Source organism: Equus asinus, chromosome 5 (genome assembly GCF_041296235.1).
Source record: "Equus asinus isolate D_3611 breed Donkey chromosome 5, EquAss-T2T_v2, whole genome shotgun sequence".
Lineage (NCBI taxonomy): Eukaryota > Metazoa > Chordata > Mammalia > Perissodactyla > Equidae > Equus > Equus asinus.
Genome location: NC_091794.1, coordinates 86,562,458 through 86,586,143, shown reverse-complemented (window position 1 = coordinate 86,586,143; position 23,686 = coordinate 86,562,458). Strand labels below are relative to the sequence as shown.

At 43.5% G+C, this 23,686-nt stretch overlaps 1 protein-coding gene across 4 annotated transcripts in view; it reads left to right on the top strand.

Moving 5' to 3' along the window:
• LOC106830533 (protein argonaute-1) overlaps positions 1-17,907 on the top strand; it is a 33,205-nt gene extending 15,298 nt beyond the window's left edge. For 3 of the 4 annotated variants that reach the window (XM_014840113.3, XM_014840112.3, XM_044770337.2), the window contains 8 exons: positions 2,578-2,762; positions 8,144-8,303; positions 8,456-8,546; positions 9,640-9,834; positions 11,552-11,686; positions 12,297-12,398; positions 12,716-12,915; positions 13,157-17,907. In XM_014840113.3, coding sequence (XP_014695599.1) covers positions 2,578-2,762; positions 8,144-8,303; positions 8,456-8,546; positions 9,640-9,834; positions 11,552-11,686; positions 12,297-12,398; positions 12,716-12,915; positions 13,157-13,265 — 1,177 coding nt within the window. In that variant the 3' untranslated portion in view covers positions 13,266-17,907. Of the gene's footprint in view, positions 1-2,577; positions 2,763-8,143; positions 8,304-8,455; positions 8,547-9,639; positions 9,835-11,551; positions 11,687-11,905; positions 12,032-12,296; positions 12,399-12,715; positions 12,916-13,156 lie in introns of those variants that run through there. The other variant, XR_011503482.1, reaches the window with a different exon arrangement.
• Positions 17,908-23,686: the final 5,779 nt, after the last annotated feature.

Below are 23,686 nucleotides of genomic sequence, written 5' to 3'. Positions count from 1 at the left end.
GACCTGAATTAGGTGAACATGATTTGTAAAGGCCTCAGTCACCTGTGGCTGAGCCTCTGAGAGTAGATGACAGCACTGAAGGAAGTGATATAGCCAAATGATTTAGAGGAACAAGTTAGGGGAGGATTGGTCTTGAGTGAGTGAATGAATAGGTAAAGAAGTCACGGACCCTTCCCCTGTAATCGTTTTTTTTTTAACAGCTTTATTGAGATTTATTTGAAATACCACAGAATTCACCAATTTAAAGTGTACAGTTTGGTAGTTCCTACAGTATTTTGAAGTGGCGCCTTCTAATTTTCTCTGGATCTGGAATAGAGTCAGTACACTCTGGGGCTGAGGAAGAGTGGGTGGAGCTGAGCACATTGGGCAGTGACGAGGATAATAGTGATGTGTGCCCTAGTCGGTTCAGTCGACCTTTGGATTTTCATAAGGATTAGTTACAGCAACCCCTGATGAATGTGGGGACTCGGGCTGCCCTGCCCCCCCTTCTCTTCTCTCCCTTCACAGATATACAACTACCACCCTCACAATTATAGTTTCTCTTAAATGGGTTCCTCTTGTCTCTTTTCCTGGGTTCTTGGGATTTTAGCACCGCTCAGGCCAGGCTGCTCCTAGCCTTGGCTTAGCATTGCAGGGCTGGCCCTTAGCGGTATTGGAAAGGCTCCCGACTCTCTGCCTTTGTGTCACTTTGTTGGTAACTCTGTTCTCTGTGTGCTTCTCTCTTATTTCCATGTCCTTCTCCTGTCCAGTTCTTTTGAGACACAATCCGTTGTTTTGGATATTTGGGAGTACAGAAACTGATAAACCTAGAATCTCAGAATTGGAAGGAGTTAGTTCATCAGACATCCCCTTCTCCCAGTTATCCCTAGATGCAAGGGGTAAGAATGTGACTTGTACACCTGGGTCAGTGGTACCCAGTTGGATGTGTGGTTCTGGGCTAAAGGTTAAGATTTGGGAGTCTTCAGCTATGGCAGTGGATGAGATTGTCCAGGGAGAATGTGCATAGTGAACAAAGGCTGAAAATAGAACTCAGAGATCCTGGAAAGGAAATAGAGAAAAGTTCCTAAATGTGTATGAGGGGATGGGATCCAGAGCACAGGAAAAGGCATCCTTTCCACTGAGACAGGGGGAAGAGATGAAGGTGGCTGTGGAGGTGGCGAAATTGGTAATAGGGGCTGGATGAGGGAGTCCTAGGGTCAACCCTCAGAATTTTTCTTCTTCCTAAAGAGGCCCCGTTACCTTGGCTAGATCACTTTTAGGACAGAATTTCAAGACCTTCCTCATCCTCGACTTCTTTCAACATTTTGTGGCCCCCAGCACTGGACACAATATCCCAGGTGTGATCTGGTAGTAGAGAAAAAATTGGGAATACCACTTTCCTTGAACTAGAGACCCACTTATTAATGGAATCTAGTAACACATTGGCTTTTTTAGTAGCTACACTGCAGTTGTATACAAGGCAGAGAAGTGGAAGAAATACTGTTAGTTGTCCATCAGAGCCCTGGCTCTGATTTACATGAAATAATGGTTAGGTTGTATTTTTTTATTCTAACATTTATTTTGAAAAATTAAAAAATACAGAATAATATGGTAAACACCCATGTATCCATAATCCAGAGTTTTGTCATATTTGTTCTTTTTTAAAAAGTAAATAAAATATTACAGATAAACTTGACGTTCCTTTATATCCTCCATCCTAGTCCCATTCCTCCCTTCTGATGCAGCCACTGTCTTGAATTGTTATATCCAATTTACGTATTTTTATATACCTATATGTATATAAATGATTTAAAATTTTACATAACAGGAGCATACTGTATTTAGCTTTCTTGTGTTTTTTTTTTACTAAATATGTGAAAAAAATAATACATAGGCTTTTGAATCTATCTTATTGATATTTATATGCTATATAATGACATCCCTAAACAATTGCTTTTGTTCTTTATTTGTACATTATTGCTTTTAATCTAAATGCAGGATTTTCACAAATTAAATTTCCTGCTGCTCATTTTAGTCTGTCATATTTATGTAGCTTGATTTTTAATCTATTCCCTGTGTGCCCTCTTCCAACTTTTTCTTCCTTTCCTAGGATAAAGCCCTAAAGCTAAAGGAAAAAAGCTTGTTTAATTGTTTGCTCTCAGGCTTCAAAGAACCACTAAGGGAGGAGGGAGCTCATTTTTACTGAGCATCTCCTGTGCTTCTATCACTGTTAGAACTTTATTTATTTTAATCTGAGCAAAGAGGCCTTCCTCTTGGGCATCTGCCTATTGCTATGGACTTATAACAGAGCACAGGAATCAGCTGCTTGAGTGAGACAAGGTGGGGACTCTGAGAATTCCCCCAGGTCCCTTCTTTGGGCTCCCTCAGCTCTCTGCTTGTACCATTGAACACTTAGCAAGCCCTATCTTGTCCTATTCAACTATAAATGTATTTTTTACGCTAGCTGTTATTATATCTCATTCCTCTTAGAATCTCTCAGTGCCCGTCATAGTGTTAGGTACCTAAGATGGAGGCACTTGGTCAGATGTATTAATGTGGGACTTACTGCCTCCTGTCATGACCATACTTGTGCTGCAGGAACTTCACAGACCAGCTGCGGAAGATTTCCAAGGATGCAGGGATGCCCATCCAGGGCCAGCCTTGCTTCTGCAAATATGCACAGGGGGCAGACAGCGTGGAGCCCATGTTCCGGCATCTCAAGAACACCTACTCAGGGCTGCAACTCATTATCGTCATCCTGCCAGGGAAGACGCCAGTGTATGGTACAGTTCTCTTGGGACAGTGATAATGGTGATAGGACTCTTCTCAGGCTAGCTCCCTGGAGGCTCCTAGGGAGGACTCAGGGTGGATTCTTGGTTCTAGCCAGAGCTGTTTCTTAATGTCAGTGCTCCTCTTACTGGAAAAATATCAGCCTGTATGAGCCGTTGAGTCATCCCAGGTCCTGCTTAGCTGTTCACACTGCCTCTCAGTAACATTTATTGGAGTCCTCTGCGTGCTGGTCTTTATGCCAGGCTGAGCTGGTCCAGATACAGAAATGGGTCAGTCGAGATTCCTATCCTTAGGAGTGCGTTATCTATCAGGACATTGTGTAGCACACCCAAACAGAGTTTGTGGTAGTTCTGTTAGTGTTCCATTGCCTGGGAATGACTTGGACTTTGCGAGAAGTTTTCTCTCTCTCTCTCTTTTCAGAATAGAAATGACTGTATACATCTCTGGCTCAGTACTTTTCTTACTCTCTTTTCCCTCTCCATCTCTCCTGCTTTGAAGGAAGAGATGTCCCTCCTCTTACCTTGCTCAGCCTGTGTATGCTCTTGTTCCCCTCCCATCCTACTACCTTTGGATCTTCATACCCTTTAACCTCAAACATCTTCAGATTCCTCATCTTAGAGCACATTACCAACTTTAGCTTTTGTCTTATTTTCTTGGGTTTTTTTTTAAAGATTTTGTTTTTCCTTTTTCTCCCCAAAGCCCCCCGGTACATAATTGTATATTTTCAGTTGTGGGTCCTTCTAGTTGTGGCATGTGGGATGCCGCCTCAGCATGGCTTGATGAACAGTGCCATGTCCGCGCCCAGGATCCGAACCAGCAAAACCCTGGGCCTCTGAAGCAAGTGCGTGAACTTAACCACTTGACCATGGGGCTGGCCCCTCTTATTTTTCTTCCTCAGACTTTTTGAGTGAGTTCTCTGCATTTTCTACACCCACTTCCTCACCAGCCACTTACTCCTTCACCTCTTTCATCTATCTTACCTCTACCGTCCTAAACCTCCTCTGCAAAGGGTCACCAATGACCTTTCTCAGTTGTCCTTTTCTCTTGACTTTTTGATGTTTTCTCCTGTCTCCTTAGTTATTTGTGTCATTACCAGGAATGCCTGCTATTTTCCAGATTTTTATACTCTGCCCTTTTTTTCTCTTTACATTCTAGTGAAATTCTCATCCATTTCAGTTGCTTCAGTCATCACCTACTGTTATCATATAATGTATTATTAAAATCTTGATCCAACCCTTGACCTCTCTGCAGCTCCTATCTGTCCCTTTGACCTCTCTCTCTTACTTCTACAGGAATTTATTGATTACCTACTATGTGTGAAACACTGTGCCAGATCCTGAGTACATTGGCGAGTGAAACAGATGTAGCCTCTGCCCTTATAAAGTGTTTCGGTGGACCATCTCTTTAGTTGCTTGTCGTCTTCTCCTCTTTCTACCTTAAGCCCTTTTCTTTACTTCTTTCTTTCGTTCTTGGGCATCACAGTTGCTTCCGGGTACCTTCATCCAAACTTTAGAGGCAGTCTGTCTTCTCTTTGCTTTGCTTCCAGCGTTCTTTTTTTATGGTCTTAAGATATATTCCTTGCTCTCCACGCATACTTCTCAACTTAGTTCTAACATTTCTTCTCAAATCTTTCTTGAATAGGTTATTGAATGAGACCTTTTGTGACCATACTCCCCAAAAAACCTTCATTGGTCACCCTTCACAAAATAAAAGTTTTTAAGGGCCCTGATCTTAGTTTAACCTTTTCAGCTTTATCTTGTATTGTTCTCTTTGCCACACATACTGGAAAAATCACTTGTTCTGGAATTAGCTTGGACTGGATTCTAATCCTGGCTATGCCAGTTTACTGGATTAGGCAAATTACCTAACCTTTCTGAGCCTCATGAATTAATTATATAAAAAGCAGCATCTAACAGAGTACTTGGCACATAGTAGGTACTCTAACTGCTCATTCCTTGTCTGTGCTTTCCAGTCTCTAGTTTCGCTTACATCATTTGCCTTTGCCTCAAATATCTAAGTACTCTTCTTATCCCTCACCTTGCCTTCCTTCAAGTCCCAGTTTAAATATATTTATTCCTGAAAGCCTTCTCTTGTCACCCCATCTAGACGACAACTTGTCTCGTTCTGGATTCCTTTAGAAATTTTATCAGGCTGCTGATCAGTTACTACCTTACTTGATATTTTTGCAGCATAGAGTAGGTCTGAATCTGCTCTGAAACTTTCTTCCTTCTGTACAAATACACCTAAGGGAGAGCCATCCACTAATATGATACTCAATAATTACTTACAGAGGGATATTGGTTGACCTCCAATTCCTCTCTCTCTTGGGTCTTAAATTGATGGCCCCCAAGTAATCATGCTTTTTAGGAGAACTGCCTTGAGTAATTATCCACGTTTTTGGTTCCCTCCATTAAAGGGAGAATCTAATGTTTTGGCTTGCTTGGGGAGTATAGTGTAGCATGCTTGGGGAAGGCAGTGCTCGCTCAGAGGATTTTCCCTTCCCTGGGCTCAGTAATGTTACATCTCTCTCCAGTCTCATACCTTGATTAAGACCTTGGGTTTCTTTGACTTACATGCCATTCCTTGATTATACCACTTGGACAGTGGGGCCATCTGCCTAGGAATTAAGCCAGCAGATAAGAGGAGCAGTCATATTCTTCTAAAGATGCTTCACCCTCCCTCCTGGGAGGCCAGGTGATGATTAAAGCAAGATCCAGTTGCATTGTGGTTGCCCTGAGAGTGTAGAAGGACAGCGTCATATTTGCCCAGCTCTGATCTGGTACCATACCTCATCCTGTCTTTAGTATTTTTAATTCCTTCCTCTCCACTAAATTGATACTATCATCTTTTTTTTAATGTAAACTTTTTATTGAAGTATAGTGTACATGTAGAAATCCTGTGTGTTCAGTTAAATGAATTTTCACGAAGTGTCTCAGCAGGGTAACCAATACCCAGTTCTGGTAGCAGAACATTACCACTACTCCAGGCTACCAGTCACTAAAACTCCCCATTAATGGTAATTACTATTATTCTGGCTTCTAACACCATAGATTAATTTTGCCTGTCTTTGAACTTTGTATAAATGGAATCATATATGTTCTTTTTTTTGGTTTCTGGCTTCTTTCACTCAACATTATCTTTGTGAGATTCATCCATGTTTGCATAGTTGTAGTTACAGTTTTTCTGTTATATGAATATAACACAATTTATATGTATTTATCCATTCCACTGTTAATGCACATATTTGCGTTGTTTCCAGTTTTTACTATTGTAAATAATGCTTCAGTGACCATTCTTGTGCATATCCTTTGAACATATATAACTATTTTTATTGGGTGTATATCTCAGAGGGAATTTAAGTGAACACATTTATACTTCTGCCAGCAGTGTATGAGAATTCTAGATACTTTATATCCTAACCAAACTTGGTATTGTCTCTTTCATTTTAGCCATTCTTCTGGGCATTTAATGATACTGTGTTGTGTTTTTAATTTGATTTGTCTGATGATTGATAAAGTTGAGTATCTTTATATGTCTATTGGCTGTTTCACTAGCCTCTTTTGTAAAGTACCTACTCAATCTTTTCCTTTTTTATTGAGTTAACTACTTTTTTCTTATTGATTTATAGGTGTTCTTTGTAATTCCTTCATTTAATATGGATGTGTATTACACATATTTTCTCTGCTTTGTGGCTTGCTGTTTTACTTGCTTAATGGGGTATTTTGTTGAACAGAAATTTAAAATTTTTAATGTAGTCCAGTTTATCAGTATTTTTCCTTTATGGTTAGTACTTTCTGTGTCCTGTTTAAGAAATCTCAAGGCAATGAACATACCAGGCTGTTTTCTTGTAAATGTTTTTTTTAACCTTTCATATTTAGAACTAGTCTGTCTCCACCAGAAACTCTATTGCTTTCTCTCCCCTGGCAGTGGTTCCTCTGCTGATGCAAAGCCTAGAATCTCAGCCTCCTGCCCACACCTAGAATCATGAAATGTACCCAGGGTAAAAAGCAGTTGCGGAAGATAGCTCACCTCTGTGAGATTCTCTTGTCCCTGGAGTTTTAGCTCCTGCTCTTGTTGTCTCAGCACCTCTCTGCAGCCTTCAAAAAGATGATTTCTCTATTTTATCTGGCTTTTCTGAATGTTCTCTGCAGAAGTACTGGTTTGCCACTAACTGCTCCATCTCTCTTGAAAGTAGAAATGATCCCATTAGCTTTTTAGACATGCTCAAGCTTCTCCCATTGAAAACGTACCAAACCCATCATTGATCCTACATTTCCTCCTTGGTACTTTTTATCACCAAAATAGTTTTTGCCTCTATGCATTTATTTTTTGCCTTGATATCACTAAATGCAAAGAACATTTCTGATCCTGATTTTGCCTGATTTCTTAGCAGCATTTGACTCTGTTGAACACTTGTTTTTTTCTTGAAACACTGTCTCTCTTCTCTTGGCATTCATAATACAACGTCTTGATCTTCCTCCTAGTTTTCTGGGTTTTTCTTCTTTGCAGACTGATCTTCTTCCTGTTTAGGTCTAAGCTCTCTTCTTTTTTCACTCTGTTCTCTTCCTTGGTGGTTTCATCAAGATCATGCCTTCACTTACTCCCTATACTTAAATATCTCACAAATTTGTATGTCCATTTCAGGCTACTCTTGAGCTTCCAGCTACTGTACCTAGTTGCTGGTTGATAGCTTCACTGGGATGACCAAAAAGCACTTCAAACTCAGAATCTCTCAAAAAAGAATTTATACTCTATTCTGTTACAAAAGCCAGAAACTTAGAAGTTATCCATAAAAATTATTTTCCTTTACTCACATATATATTCTCTGAGTCCCTTAAATATCTTTTGAATCTGTTTCTCTCCATCTCAACAACTGCCTTCTTAATATAAGCTACTCTGAATCAGTCTAACGACCACATTCTTTCTCACATCATGGTTCCTTTGATCTCGTTTTTAGTTACTTTGGCTCTTCGGTTTCTTAAATATATGCCGTTGACTCCTATCAAAGTGCATTTTTGCATGCTGTTCCCTCTGCCTGGAGTGCTCTCTCCCAAACTCCTTCTCTCTTCTAAGTCCTTTTCTATCTTTAGATTTCAGTTCAATCATTACTTGACTCAGTCCTTTCCTGGCTAGGTTATTGCCCCCTATTATATGTTCTCATAGCTCCGTGAAGTTTTCTGTTGTAGCATTTATTATTGTTATGCTCTTCATGATTTTTAAAATTAGTGGTAGATAGTAAACACTGTGAGAATAGAGAGCCCATGTGTTTCTGGTCACCATTGTGTCTCATAGCTCCTCATATACTGCCTGACCTCTAGTATGAATTCAGTGAGTATTTCTTGAATGCACTAATCAGTTCTCTCCCTGCTCGTAGCTGAGGTGAAACGTGTTGGAGATACACTCTTGGGAATGGCTACACAGTGTGTGCAAGTGAAGAACGTGGTGAAGACCTCGCCTCAGACTCTGTCCAACCTCTGCCTGAAGATTAATGTTAAACTTGGTGGCATAAACAACATCCTAGTCCCACACCAGCGGTATGAACTCTGTTGCCCACTTGCCCGTGTCAAGCTAGGTACCCTCCTAGGGATCAATGAAAAGATAGGACGCTGACCAGGACTAAAGTGCTAGATGGTACCAGGAAGAGAATACCCAACTCCTCACTGTTTGTTTTCTCTTCCTTGTTCAGCTCTGCTGTCTTTCAACAGCCAGTGATCTTCCTGGGAGCAGATGTTACACACCCTCCAGCAGGGGATGGGAAAAAACCTTCTATCACAGCAGTGAGTGATACTCTCCAACTTCCTCATAAAGTTCTCTTAGCTCTGAGCCCCCAAGACTACACGTGATTTCCTTCCCTCAACCCTGGTGCCTGACAACTCATAAGATCTTTTCCTTTTAGCTGATCATCTCTATTAGCCACTCCCTTGGTATCTTCATAAAACTAACTCTGTATGGTGTCTTTTTTCCAGAGAGGGTAGTGAGAGTGTAGGCTTTGGCCAGAGACTTGGCCCAGTCTTTATCACTCTTGCTCTGTGTCTGAGTTTCTCTCTCTCTCTCCATGCTCACTTTTGGGATATGGGAGTGACTATATCACTTCTCTGAAGTCCCTTATAAGGGAGTTACTTAGTTGCTGGGACTGTCCTTTCCTCTTCCCCATCCCTACCCCTGATCCACCTAGTAGATTAGATGTCTCTCCAATCCCTCTCCTGACTTCTCTACTCCCTGTCCCATAGAGGTGTCTGAATTGCTAAGGGATCAGGCCTTCCTTCCCACTTCTCTTTCCTCAACCCTCACATTTCTCTAGGCAGACTGGGCTTATCTCGCTAAATGCAGGGAAACCCTATACTGTGTGTATCCCTGTTTTCCTTGTGGCCATCCATCTTAGGCTCTGGCCACTGTCCCCTTTGAAAATGTTACTTCTACCACCTGCAAGAGTACTCTTCACCACAGTTCTTGGGTAGGTTAATACTTGAATTGAAAAAAAGACAAACTTGTGGCTAGGTGAGGTCACTCTTTGAGCTAGTAGTGCCAAACCTTTACATGTCCCTCTGCAAGGAGTAGGGAAAGCAAAGTTATCAAGTACCTACTGTGCTTGGTGCTAGGCCCTGTGCAAGGTGCTTTATGTGTACCACAACAGGACTGCAAGCAGGTGGTATTATTTCCATTTGAGAGGAAGAAAAAGAAGGTCAGATGAATTAAGTAAATTTTGCATGAGTTGATAGAACAGAGATTGAAACGAGGCCTCATTGAATTTAAAACCCTACTCATTTGATTGCATAGTTTTCTTGCTAAGAAGCCTTTCCACAAACCCACAGCCTGACAGTGTTGAGGAGATGGAGGTTCTGGGGCTGATCCTGCCTCTTTGATTGTCAGGTGGTAGGCAGTATGGATGCCCACCCCAGCCGTTACTGTGCTACTGTGCGGGTTCAGCGACCACGGCAAGAGATCATTGAAGACTTATCCTACATGGTGCGTGAGCTGCTCATCCAGTTCTACAAGTCCACCCGCTTCAAACCTACCCGCATCATCTTCTACCGAGATGGGGTTCCTGAAGGCCAGCTTCCCCAGGTAGGGCCCACAGTAGGTGGAAAAAACCTTCACATTTGAGGTCAGAGGGCCTAATGGTAGCAGAGAGTACTTTTGCCTTTTCTAAGCTATGGGCACTGGGAGGTGCTCCTTCTTAGGGGACCTTTCCTAAATGGTTTGGGAGCAGAGATCACAACTGAGAAGTGAAGTGTGCAAGCATCTATAGATCTATCTTCTTGTAACAGACAACCCTCAGTGCCTGTTTACTAGTTGATTCATGTTGAAGACTGATTCTTTAGACCAGTGGTTCTCAAACTTGAGCATGCTGGAGGGCTTGTTAAAACAGTTTGCAGGGCTCTACCCTTAGAATTTCTGGGATTCATTGAGTCTAGGATGGGCCCCTAGAATTTGTAGTTCTGACAAGTTCCTGGGTGATGCTGTTGGTGTGGAGGCCACACTTTGAGAATCATTGTTGTTGACATTCCTTCATAATGTTCTTCTTACTCTTTCTCCCTGCCCCAAACTTTCATATTCTATTGTTTAGACTAGGATACTAAACTGGTCTCCTTGACTACTATTTAATAGTACTATAACTACCATTTATTTGTTACCTCTTATGTGCCATGAACTGTTCTTAGCACTTCATATGTGTTCTCTTTAATGCTTACAATAGCCCTATGAAATAATAATCATTATTTCATTTGACAGATGAGGAAGCAGAGGCTTGGAAATGTTAAATGATTTCTTCAGTGTCACCCGAAATAATAAGTGGTGAAACTGGGATTCAGACAAATTGGTCTGATTCCAACATCCATGCTCTTAACCATTATGCTCAGTTTCCTCCAAGTCATTCAGTGTTTACTAAAATATCAGATAAATTTATCCTATCACTTCTCTGTTCAGAAATGTCTGGTGGCATCACATAGCCTTGGGTTAAAATTCAAACTGCTTAGCAAAGCAATTGACAGTTATTAAGCCCCTACTAGGTTTTCTGTGCTTTTACTTAATTATCTGTTTTAGTCCTCACAACATCTTTGTGAGGCTGGTCTTCTTAGTAACTTTAGTAGTGGAGAAAATGAGACTTAGAGGGGTTAAGTGACTTGCTAAAAGAAATACAACTAGACAAAGTTTGGGTTTAAACCTAGTTCTAATTGATTTCAAATTCTATCCACTTCTGTCATGCAGTTTTGACTCCCTGCATCTGACATTCAAGGCCACAAGGCAACTGTTGCCTATGGTTATTTACCAGTGGCTGCTTCTTTAGCTAGTCCATTTTTTTTGTAATCCTGCTTCTTTGTAGGACTGAACTCATATACTTTCTCTGCACCCATTTCTGAAGTGTATCTGCTCTTCTCTGGTGGTCCCACCCCTCTGTGCTCTTAGAGCTCACAGGGGAGCTTCCATTATCCTCCTGATCCTTTAATTGACCTTACTTTGGGCATTGTGATTTTAATGATTTCTCTGTGAACTTTAGTTGTGTGTCCTGATGTTAGGTCTCTTTACGCCTAGGAACCAGGTGAGTATATTCTCTGCTGATGCCAAGCCTCCCAGACAAGGTTTTATAGGAACATATCAGGTGAACTGAGTATAAGGGTGATTTTGGTGGAAAGGGCTTATCATCTCGAATGATTGGGTGTCAGCTTATAAAGGGAGGCTGAACAAAAGCCGTATAACAAGTGGCAACCCCTTAGTTCAGAGAGATGTGTGAACTCAAGAATAGCCGTATGTCTCTTTGTCTCCCTCCTCACCCTGTGCCTAGATCCTCCACTATGAGTTGCTGGCCATTCGTGATGCCTGCATCAAACTGGAAAAGGACTACCAGCCTGGGATCACTTATATTGTGGTGCAGAAACGCCATCACACCCGGCTTTTTTGTGCTGACAAGAATGAGCGAGTGAGTAAGGGACTGAGGAAGGCACCCATACCTCATCCTGTCTTCCTTCTCTTAATATGGAAGAAGACCGTTAGAAAATCTGGGGATTTAGTCCTTGGCCTATCCATCCTCCCTGGCCCCTTTCTCCACCCTAGTTCTTGTGGTCATTCCTCTACCACCTCCTTCCTTTTGTTCCCCCTTCTCCCCTCCTTCCCTTATACTTCCTCTCCCTCCTCCTAGCTCCCTGGCCTATAGACCCCATATATAGACCAGCTCCCAGAGAAGGGAAAGGGAACTGCCATTTATTGAACTTCTCCTATGTGCCAGACACTGTACAAGGCGTCTTCCTCACAGCAGCCCTGTGAGGTAGGTACTATTGTTATCTCCAGTTTAACCTCAAAAAGGTTAAATGATTTGCTGAGATCACATAGCTAAGAAATGGTGAAACCAGCACTTAAACACAGGTCCATGTGACTTTAGGAGCCCATTATTTCAAGACCTGGTATCCTCTGGGAACAGCAACTTCTGCTTTACTCTTGGGATTCTGGTGGAGCCAGAGTAGAGTTGAGTTGGGGCTCTTAGTTAGGGCCAGGCAGGTCTTGGGATCTTGGTTGTCTTTGTCTCTATACAGATTGGGAAGAGTGGTAACATCCCAGCTGGGACCACTGTGGACACCAACATCACCCACCCATTTGAGTTTGACTTCTATCTGTGCAGCCACGCAGGCATCCAGGTAGCTGGGCTATGTCCTGGGGTTTCCAATGGGTCACAAATTAGTTGATTATTCCCACTGCCTCTAGAATATATCACTGAGTGGCATTCAAATCAGTATTATTCTCTTAATAAGCCCTTAGTGCACTTGGACACAAGTGTACTTTGTCTTAGGCAGGTTGCCCATAAGAAGGGAGCTTTATGACTTAGGTGGCTTTGTGTCTGCCTATTCATGGGTGGGTCTTCCAACCCAGCCATGCTCTTAATAGTAATCCCATTCCTTATCATCAGCCATCCCCTCTGCCCAACCTTGGGCCCCTCACCTTCCTATCTTCCCAGGGCACCAGCCGACCATCCCATTACTATGTCCTTTGGGATGACAACCGTTTCACAGCGGATGAGCTCCAGATCTTGACGTACCAGCTGTGCCACACTTATGTACGATGCACACGCTCCGTCTCTATCCCAGCACCTGCCTACTATGCTCGCTTGGTGGCTTTCCGGGCACGATACCACCTAGTGGACAAGGAGCATGACAGGTGAGGCCTGGGATCAGGCTGGCTTCGTTTTTGCTTCAGCCTCTGGTGCTAGACCCTCTCAACTTTCTTTAGGTAGAAGGAAATGGGTATTGTCCAATTTGGTGTCCTTGGGCTCACCTGCCCAAATCTGGGTTGGGGTTTTCTCTTAAGTTGGTATGGGAATTGGCACCCTAAGGATGGGGGAACGGATTAGCAGCAGCTGAGTTCACCAGGAAGGACTTCTTTCATTTTTCCTTTTCAGTGGCGAGGGGAGCCACATATCGGGGCAGAGCAATGGGCGGGACCCCCAGGCCCTGGCCAAAGCCGTGCAGGTTCACCAGGATACTCTGCGCACCATGTACTTCGCTTGAAGGCAGAACGCTGTTACCTCACTGGATAGAAGAAAGCTTTCCAAGCCCCAAGAGCTGTGCTGCCCAAATCCAGAAGAAGCAGGGAGGGAGGTGGGGTATGGAGAGTGCAGAAGGCCTTGTTTCCTTCTACAGAGGGGGCAAAAGGGTAGGGAACAGGGCCAGTAAGACAGACCACCAGCCAGAAGTCTCTGATATCCACCTCATACCCCCCTACTCCTCACCCCATCTTGTCACATCTGGCCCTGACCCCACTGGACCAAGAGGGGCAGCACCGGTGCCCACCATATACACAGGTGTCTCATGTGACTCACAGTGCTAAAGACTCATGCCTGACAGCTTGGTAAGGTTGGCTCTGCAGCCCTACGGACAAAAGCTGGTAGGTTTGGGTTTGATACTTTAGATGGGAAAGTGAGGGGCTTGCGAAAGTGGGTGGGAGGAGGGAAGGATTTTTTTAGGAGCCTTAATCAGAAAAGGTCTAGATTTGTTTAAGGAGAGAAACGAAACCAGACCCAGATCAATATTTTAGGATACTAGATGTTTTAATGGGTTGAGAATCCAGTTTGTAGGAAGATTTTTAATGCTAATGGTTTTGGTTGCTCCTCCCCCAGCTGCCACTCCCCCCCTTCCCTTATTCCACCTTTTCTACCCCACTTTACACCTGCTCCCTGATGGACATCCAGCCCTAGTAAGACTTAAGGCACTATGGCACTTAGCTCTGAAGTGACATGACCCTGTCTTCCTTCCGCCTGCTGGTGGGTAACCAGTGCCTTCCCTGTAACGGTAATGCTGCAGAACTGCAACCTTTTGTACCTTTCTTTGGGGGGATGGGGTGGGGGTGGGAGAGGAGGTAGGTGGGGAAGAAATATCCCTAACCCAACAAGCCTCCAGCCAGAGCGCCAGCCATTTTGCATTTGAAGGAATTGACTTCCATATTCATTGAGCTTTTAAAAAGATAACAACCTCAAGATGGTTAAAATCCATTGACCTTTGCACTTTCAGACGTGATGAGTCCTGGAGCTGCTGAGATGACTGGCCCCTGGCCTTTCAACTTATGCCTCCCTTTCTCCCTGTCCTCCCTACCTCCCCACCTGCCTGGGTCTGGAGTTATTTTCATAACATTTCTCACTCTTGGCTTCTTTTTTCTCCTGATGGTCAAGTCTCTTATGTTTCAATATTTCTTAACTGGGGTGTCTTATAACAAATGATCCTTAGGTCTAAAATAAGAAAAAAGAACAAAAGCTAATGTTATTTTTATACCATAACTTGAGTGTATTGCCAAAATCTGGAAATCCCTCCCATGCCCAATGAGTTTACATCCCAGAAACATTGAGCCATCAGAAGGAACTATGTATGTGACTTGTTCTTTGGCCTGGCTAGGTAGGAGGTGGTTATCTCCCCAAGGTGGGGCTCAGGCTCCATCCTTCCTCTGTGCAGATAATACCTTTTTCTTGCTACAAACTCCCTCACCTGCACTGCCCTGCACTCTTGCACTCTTCCTGCAAGTGCATCTTCCCTTCCTCTGGACTGTCCTCTGACACTTTGGCTCATCAGAGATTCCAGCATGTCCTTTGGACAGGCTGGGGGGATTTTGCTGCTCTCTGTTGCTTCTGTTTACACAAATGAATTTTTCCTGGTTTCCCACTAGGGCATGTGAGTGGGTAGCATGGGCGTTTTTTTTTTTTTTTTTAAATCTCCCTGGATAGAGATGGGGTTTGGCTGTCTTGCAGAACTGGAAAAGTAGGGGGTTCTAGCTTGGTGCCTGCTGGCCTTGAGGCAAGGCCCCCTCTTTCCTTGACCGTTTATTTTTTCCTGTCCCACTGCTTGGGATGAGGAGTTGCAGCTTCAGTGCAGAAATTCCTCTTTTTGAGGAACCTGGGCTTGGGTTTGCCCCAGTCTGATGATGAAGCCATGACACTTTAGACCTAGCTCAGGCTTGGAGGCCAGCCGGAGGAAGGCCGGTCTGAATCTGGGCTTGTGCAGTTAGAGGTACCATTTCCCCTCCCCAGCAGCCCTTGTACAGACCCAAATTTGCTATGCAAAACAGTCTATCCCAGGTTCTGTTCTGATTGGCTACTTTGTTCAGCGACTTCACAAAACGTAGCACAAACATTGATTATAGAGAAGGCATCAGGACTGTTGAGTAACTCCTCCTTTACTTCTTTCCTACTGGCTACAGCGTGGGGTGCCCCATGGGCACAGCCCAGCTGCAGAGCAGAATGGAGGGCTCTGGGAGGAGGCAGCTCACTGGAGAGCCTACATTCCTTACACAAGTGCCTAAAGAGAGTGATGCCAACACTCCATCTGCCCTGTCCATCGCCTTCATATACTGTCTACTTCGTGTTCAGTCACCCTTTGGGGATGGGAGCTCTCTTGGAACAATGGGCTCTGCATGTTCTCTTCTTGGGTGCATTTTGGGGCTGGGATCAGGGCACTATTTCTGGAGGGTCCAGTCGTTCACCAGCATTTGCAAATGTCCATAGGGAGCTGGTAGTAGCCCCCTACTCTCAGCAACAAGTTTGTGTTCTCTCCTTTTTCTCTCTTTGCCTCACTCTCTCCAGTTGGGTTTTGAGCTGGGGCTTGAAATGCATTTTTTAGCCCTTTGGCATTGCACATGCCATTCAAGAAATAAAAGCAAGAGAAGCAGCTTGGGCAATGGCAAGAAAATGACTTCTTACTCTGCTTTTTCTTTTTAGTCATTGAGACTTGAAAAATACCCTTGACCTTGAGGATTGTTCTTGTTTGAAAGATGGTGCATGCAAATTGAGAAGTGGTGTTGGCAACAAGTTTTGGCTTTGTTTTAAGGGGTGCTTCTTACTTAAGCTCTAAGGAAATGCTTGGGAGACCTCAGCCTCATCCTCTTAGACAGGTCTCTTGTTCCCTTCATTCCACTCTTTTGCCTTCCTTTTCGTCTTCTCTCTTTCCCTGGCTTCCTTTTCCTTTTTTCTCTTCACTCAGCTTGCTTGCTGGCCTGCCTGCCTACCTATGTGATGATGAATTCTCTGCATGGCTACAATGATCCCACTGTTAGCTGGCAAGGTCAAGCTTAGCTCCTTGGCTGCAGAAGACCAAGAATCTGTCCCCAACTCCAGTGATGTCCTCTCTGGGATGGACTGCCCTCAAACTTACATGAGGGCAGAGCAGCAGGCCTGCCCAAATGGCATGAAATCAGGGGGCTTCTGGCAACTTCCACACCTGTCCATTCCTTGGAGTTGTTCCTCTCGTTGCTTTTTCTGGACCTGGTTCTATTTCTCCCTACCTGGGGCTTCTCTTTTCTGAGGATTTCCTAGGATTGAGCTACTTGTATCCAGGGTTGAAGGGTTAGGGAATGGACATGGGGGAAGAAGAGAGTGATGGGAAGAAAATGGAGAGAATTTGGATAAAAGGTGGGAAAGGAGAGCACTGCATATTGATCATTTTTCCAGTCCAGCCTGACCTGTTGGGGGTTGAGGTGCTATTGCTGGCCTCTGGGGATGAGCCTGGGGCTGTTGTTGCTGGGAACTTAGGTTTAAAATAATGCTGAAGAAGAAGGTACCTAAAAGTGTGAAACCTCCCTAAAAAGCTCTTGGTTCCCACCTAGATAGCTCCTCTGTGGCCTCCTCTTTGGCTAAGCAACAATGTTCTTGGGTAGTTTTCTTATCCAGAATTCTGTAAATGAGGCTAGCACTGAAGATGGGCAGCTGAGGGGACACTTTGACTTCTTAGCTGGCCCATAGGATATCTGCAAGGCTGGTGGGACAGTGTTTTAGACATGGCATCATGTGTAACAAAGAAGGATGGAGGTTCCTTCCCCTTCAGGGTAGGAGGTCAACTCAAACTAGCCAAAATGCGGTTTTGGAAACTACATCGGGGGAAGTTATTTTTATTTATATTTACTGGGCCTAGGCCAATTCAGGATGGTAGCTGGGATGCCTTCCTTCTTAAAGTCTGATCATGGCAGGGATATGCAGGGCACTCTTTCCTATTTGGCCTTTTACGCAGATTGGGGAAAAGAGATTCTCTGGTTTTCTCTTTACCCCCATTTATTAGGACTTGCCTTCTCCCTGGGCAGGGAGGGAGGCTAGGTTGGTGCTCTCCCCTTACTCTACTCCTACTGACTTAGAACCTCTGGCTGCTGTTTGGGAGCCCAAGAAAGGGAGTGGAGGGAATGGGCTCAAAACAAAATGAAAAAACCAGAATAAAGTGGGGAAGGCAAATTTCCTTCTTTAAAAAGGAAAATAGGAAACCCTCCAAGGATTGTGCAAGTAAAGACAATGTGTCGAATGCACTGAGTTCCCTGGTGTAGTAGCAATAAGGAAAAATGAAATAACTTTCCTGTGCACACAGTCCAACCTGATTGCTGTGTGATGTTTGCACTTAGCAGCCGTCTGGTGGGCATGTGTGACTACTCTGGGTTTCACATTAGTTTCTAAACTTTTTATCCCTCTCAAGTCCAGCATGGATGGGGAAATGTCCCTGGAGCCCCACAGCTGTGTACTTGTTTGCATTTGTTTCCCTTTGAGACTTGTGTTTGTGTCCTGCTTTGAGCTGTACCTTGTCCAGTCCATTGTAAAGTTATCCCAGCAGCTGTAATGTACAGTTCCTTCTGAAGCAAGCAACAACAGCAGCACAATTCTGTGTTTTATAAAGACAACAGTGGCTTCTATTTCTAAAGTGCGGTCTCTCTCTCTCTTTTTTTTTCCTATCAGGAAAGCAAACTGTTGGGATTAATTATATCTCTTGTAGATTTTAGGTTAGAATAGTAGATTGTTAGAAGAGCAGAACCATCCCTTCTAAAGGAGGAAAGTGGATAAAACAAATTCCGGAGTGTTGAAACTGCGGATTGTATGTAATCATACATTACAGGGCCTCCATTTATTTATTCAACAAACACGCAAAGCACTGTGTCCAGCAGTATTGTGGAGGAGAAGTCAGACACAATTCAAAAATAAGGAAAACAGTGTCTCTCTCCTTGAGGAGCTTACAGTTTGGTGGAGGATATGAGTAGCCAAATGGTCCCCTGGTACAGGAGAAAAATGATGAGGGACTGGAACAAGGCTATAGGGCTATAGCAGTGAAGATAGAGAGGAAAAGGCAGATTTGAGAGACACTCAGTAGATATAATTAATAGGACTCAATGGATAACGGAAGGAGAATAGAGGAGTAGAGCCTAATGCCCAGGTTTCTGCTTGAGGAAGTGAGTATATTGGGACATTCCTCTAATCAAGATTGAGGGAAAGCGGGGAAACTAGAAGGAAGGTGATGAATTTTGTGAAGAAAGACAATTAGCCTTGTATAGACTGAGTTTTGAGTTCCCATGTGACAATGAGGTTGAGGTTTCCAGTAAACACGTTTTGGTGCTGAAGGAAGACTACAAAACTACAGTTATAGATATGGGATTCATACTCATATAGATGGTAGTTACAGCCATAGGAATTCATGGGAATGAACAAGATGACTTAGAAGAAAGTAGAGCGAGAGAAACATAGTGTACAACTCTAGGAAACACAATTTAACAGTTGAGGAGAGGAAGCAGAGCCTAAGATGACTGTCAGTTCACTAGTAGAGACCTTGTATATTTTTGACTGATTTAATGAGGTGGGAGAAAGAGTGGAATACGATCCAAGAAGGGTGTAATTAACAACGTGAACTGCTGCAGTGAGGAGGTAATTTTTCTACTTACTTTACCATCCTCCACCCCATCTTCTCTGGAATCTTATAACTATCTGGTCATTCTCCAGTATTTCTTGAAAATGAGCACTGGAAAAACCTAATTTAAATAAATCTAGGACTAGGACTTCCAAGTTGTTCACCACCACCACCTCCACCTCCAGCTTCCTCCTGTCCTCAGGAGATACTTGTAAAAGAATAAAATAAACAAACCTAATTTTGTTCCTAACCAGTGTCATAGATGGTGTTCCAGTGCACTTGATAGCACTTAGCAGCTTGCTCTATTTATTTTCATGACTTGTTTTCCCCAGAGCCTGTGAACTCCGAGGAGCGGAAACTACATTCTATTCATTTTTGTCATCTTAGGGCCATAGCCTATATCAAGAGGTCAATATTTGAATAGAATTGAAATGAGCTAGAAATCTGTGGTTCATGAATACAGAGTAGGGAGAATCAAGAAGTGATATTGAGTGCACAGGATGGACTCAGCATTCATGAGTTTTCAGGTAAGCAGAAATGTAACCAGATTACCATCATCTTTTCTCACTGTCACCCCAACTTGGAGGTTCTATGTTTTTGTCCCTTAAGCTGATGATACAGTTGTCAAGCATGTAAGTTCTGGCATTCCTCCGTGGTACTGCTAGAGCTTGGTATTTCTGTGTACTGGTGAGGAGATGGCTCAGACAAGGATTCTGGCACAGAGCCCAGTGAAAAATGTTCAGTGGCAGCTAGTGTGTACATAAGTGGGCCTAGCATTCCTCTGGAGGCCAAGTGTTGAGACTTTTCAAATTGCAGAACTAACCTGTGGCTACCCCCTGCCAGATTCCCTTGGGAGCAAGCCAGCCAGACCCATGCTCCTTTTCAGCAGCAAGAGTTAATGAGGTTGGTTGAACTTGAAGAGTAAATTGGAACATAAAGATTTTTTCCCAGTTGAAATAAGACTTAAAGTAAATTTATAACCCTTAATAAAGCAGAAATAAGGTATTTAGCAGAGGAAGTTGGGGAATGGTCATTATGGCACATTTTTGCCATAAATTTCAGTTTTAGAAATTACTGATGTTAAAAAGGTTCCACGATTTGGCTGTTGGTTGCTGCTCAAGAGAAAAAGATGGTGGGAGCCCAAGGTCTGATTTGTCTGGTCCTGGAGCTCAAGGTTTTGAGTTAAGGCTTGTCCTAGCACCCGTGGACATCCCTTTTCAGTATTAGTTGAGCAGCCTTCCCTTTGCCTCGTTAGTTGGCGACGTGTACTATAACACATTCTTGTCTAGCAAGTGCCTTGGTGTAGAGTGAGGCTGGGTATTTGTTGGGTTATCTCTTGGCTTAGCAGATCCCAGAGTCTCATGGCAGTTATGGTTTGGCAGCTAAAGGAAAGGGTTATAAGTACAAAGAAACTATTTTCAAGTTCTGAGCTTCGGCCATCCCAGGCTGCTATCTGTACTGCATGAATGGAAAGTAGCATTGAATTGGAAAATTAGCTCTTCCTTTGGTTTCCTGTTTTCAAGACATTTATTTGTCTGGCTGTAGGCTGAGGAAACCTGCCCAGCTTAAAGCATGACAGAAGCATAGATGCTGTAAGGCATCTATAACAAGAAGGAGGAGCTGGAAAAGTGGACTTGCTGCGGGTGAGGTACATTTAGAAGTTCTCCACTTAAGCACCACAGCTGCTTTCCCCGGGATACCGTATCAAGGTTTTTTAGGTGACTGTGGCTTACCCTGTGGGAACACACTGTCCTCTTGTTCTGGACTGCAGTAGCTTCACCACTGTCCTCTTGGCAGTGTTTTTTTGGGGACAAAGAAATCTTGAGGGACCTTTCTAGGGAGCCCTCCATGCCTCTCCCCCTCATTCTGAAGGCAAGGAACTTTCCTCTTAAATGAGGTCATAGGCTACCAGCCAAGTTTTTGGAAAAGGCTTATGGAAGTAAACTGGAAAAGGAGGAGAAAGTTGGGTACTTCGAAGTTCTTGACTAGTTGTTTTGTACAGTATCTGTTATTTAATTGCATCTTAACAGCATTTATGTGAAGTACTTTATCAGTTACCTTCAATTCCATATGACACAACTCCAATTAAATTGGCTTAAATAAGGAAACTCTCACATGACAAGAAGTCCTGATTTAATATGGCTCCAGGGTTGGTTAATTCAATGGCTCAGTGATAATAGCAACAAATCAGGTTGTTGTAGTCTTTTTGCCCTGCCATCCTCTGTGTTGGTTTATCTTCATGCTAGTTCACCTCAGGGTCCCAAGATGACTACCATAATTGCAGGAAGGGAATGCTGACAGAGCAGTGTCTAGCAGAAGAGGGCTAATTTTCCCAGTGTTTCATTTTAAAGTAAGGAAATCCCTGGAAGCACGAGCAGATCTGGCCTCATGTCTCATGTCTCATGTGCAAGAAATGGGTCATCTTCCCACTTCTATACTGTCTTTGGCAAAGCAAATGAAATCGTCCATCATGAGTGGCTTAGATTAATTAGGAGTTACTCGGTGAGTCATGTGGGTTAGAAAGACTAGTCATGTCTGCTAAGCAAGAAAGAAGGGGATAAGGGCTCTTAGGTAGGCAATGTCTACTCTGTGTGGGTACTCTGGTTTTTACAGATGAGGAATGTGAGACTCAAAGTGGCTTTCCTAGAACCACAGATGGTAGCAGAGAACCTTCAGTCTCCGCTCTGTCCCTAAAGCCAGTCTGTCTTATAAGGTGTCGTGCTGCAATGTGAAGTAACTCTCTGCTGTGTAAAAACTACTGGTCTAGAAGAGGTTTGAACTCAAGTGTCAAGTCTACTCATTTAGTCTATGTGAGAGGAGAGGATTCTGCATAGAAGCTCTCCTCATCCAGTGACGATGTTTGTCTAGCACAGGAAGCCTTAGAATCAGCTTTCAGAGGGCACTGATTTCCTTGTCCCTGAGATTTCTGTACTGTTGCTATAGTTCTCCCTTCTGACGGCAACCAGTGCCACAAGGATGAGGGCAGAGTTTTAGCCTGCTCCCTGAGCCCCATTCTTGAAGCCCACTCATTTATTCATCCATCCGTCACATAAATATTTATTGAATGCTGCTATGTGCCAGGTACTGGCACTGTTCTAGGCACTGGGGCTATGACAGTTAACAAGATACAGAAAGACCCTGCTCTGTGCCCTTAAGAGCAGATTCATTTGGGAATGGGTTATCCAAAAATAGGGGTGTTTGTGTGGTCAGGGGAGAGCTTCATACAACTTTGCTTTTCGCAGAATTATTTAAAATTTTGTCTTCTCACTTTCTGATCATGAACCTTTCACATGGGCTCACTCTAAAGAGGGCGAGGTCCAGGATAGCAGAAGTAGATGGGAAGGCATTTATTAAATTGGTCTGAATTAGAGGCTGAATTTGAAGGTCCAAATCCTGCTTCATCAATGCCAACAAAGAAGACAGTGGCCCAGCTCCAGGGTGTATCACCATCACCATGTCTATCTGGGAGAAGCCAAAGAAGCCTGCAGTCATTTAGGGAACCAGTTCCAGATTCAGGGGAGTTGAGGGTGTGATAGACCCTTGCACAAGAGTTGGTATTTACCTTGTCTGATGCTGCTACCGACGTGGATTGTGTACAGTCAGGGATTGGAAATTTTAAGATACAGTGTTTCATCTGGTGACATTTAATTTGATATTTTAAAATTGGGGAGGGCAATTTCATTCAAAGGGGTAGAGGTGGGAAGGAAAAAGGTGGAATTGGAGTCGGACAGATGTGAGTTTGAATCCCATCCATTTATTAATCTTTTACCATATGGTAGGTGCATCTAACAAGTGCTTTCATGCAGTAACTATAGTAAATACCTTTTTTATTCACTAACATTTAGGGAGGGTTTTCTCTGTGCTATATGTATATTTCCTAATCTCACAACAATTGTATAAGGTACATGTTACACTCTCATTTTTCAGAGGAGGAAACCAAAGCCCAGAGGTCAAGTGACTGATCCAGAGTCCCACAGTGGTTGAGGGGAACTGAAGACAGGATATTTTTTTCTCCTCCTTATCCCAAGCTTTAAAAAAAAGAATGTATTTTGATTTTTTAGAAGTCTAAACAACATTACTGATGCTTAGGGACATAGGGGAAAATCATGAATCATTCTTCGGCCTGAATCAAGTAATAGCACCTTTCATTAAGGCAACAAATGTTAAGGAGTTAATATTTGCCAGTTAATATGCTGGCTCTGGTAACCTTGTAAAGCTTACATTCTAGTGGGGAAAGGGCACACAATAACAAATTACAGATTGGGAGAAGGGTTATTAAGGAAATACTGTAATACAGTAAGAGGTGTCCCACCCCATAGATTGGTGGTTGGGAATAGGCCTCCCTGAGATAAGTCTTAAGTTGAGGTATAAAAAGAAGTGGCGGGTGAGGGTGGAGAGAGAGGGTTACCGGCCAAGGGAACCAAAAGCAGAGGCTCCAGGTCGGAGAGAAGTGCTTTGCCTGTTGGGGAAATTGAAAGCAGACCAGCATAGCTGTAGCACAGCGGTGAGGGAGAGCCTCTCTTGAGAAAGGCAGGGGCCCCGTAGGCCGCGTTTTGGCCCTGGGAAGGAGTTTAGGTCTTCTCATTGTGACGAGGCGCTATTCAAGAGTTTTAAGTATGGGAATTATTCGATCTGATATTTATGTAATGTTCCGTTTCTTAATCTTTTCCCAAACTATATTGCAAATTTTTCTCCCTAAAAGAGCGACCGTACGGACTTGGAGGGATCAAGAGTGGTGGTCAGTTGACCGCCAGCTGAGGAAGCGGCTCGTGGGACCGCCCAAAGTGGGCGTGGCG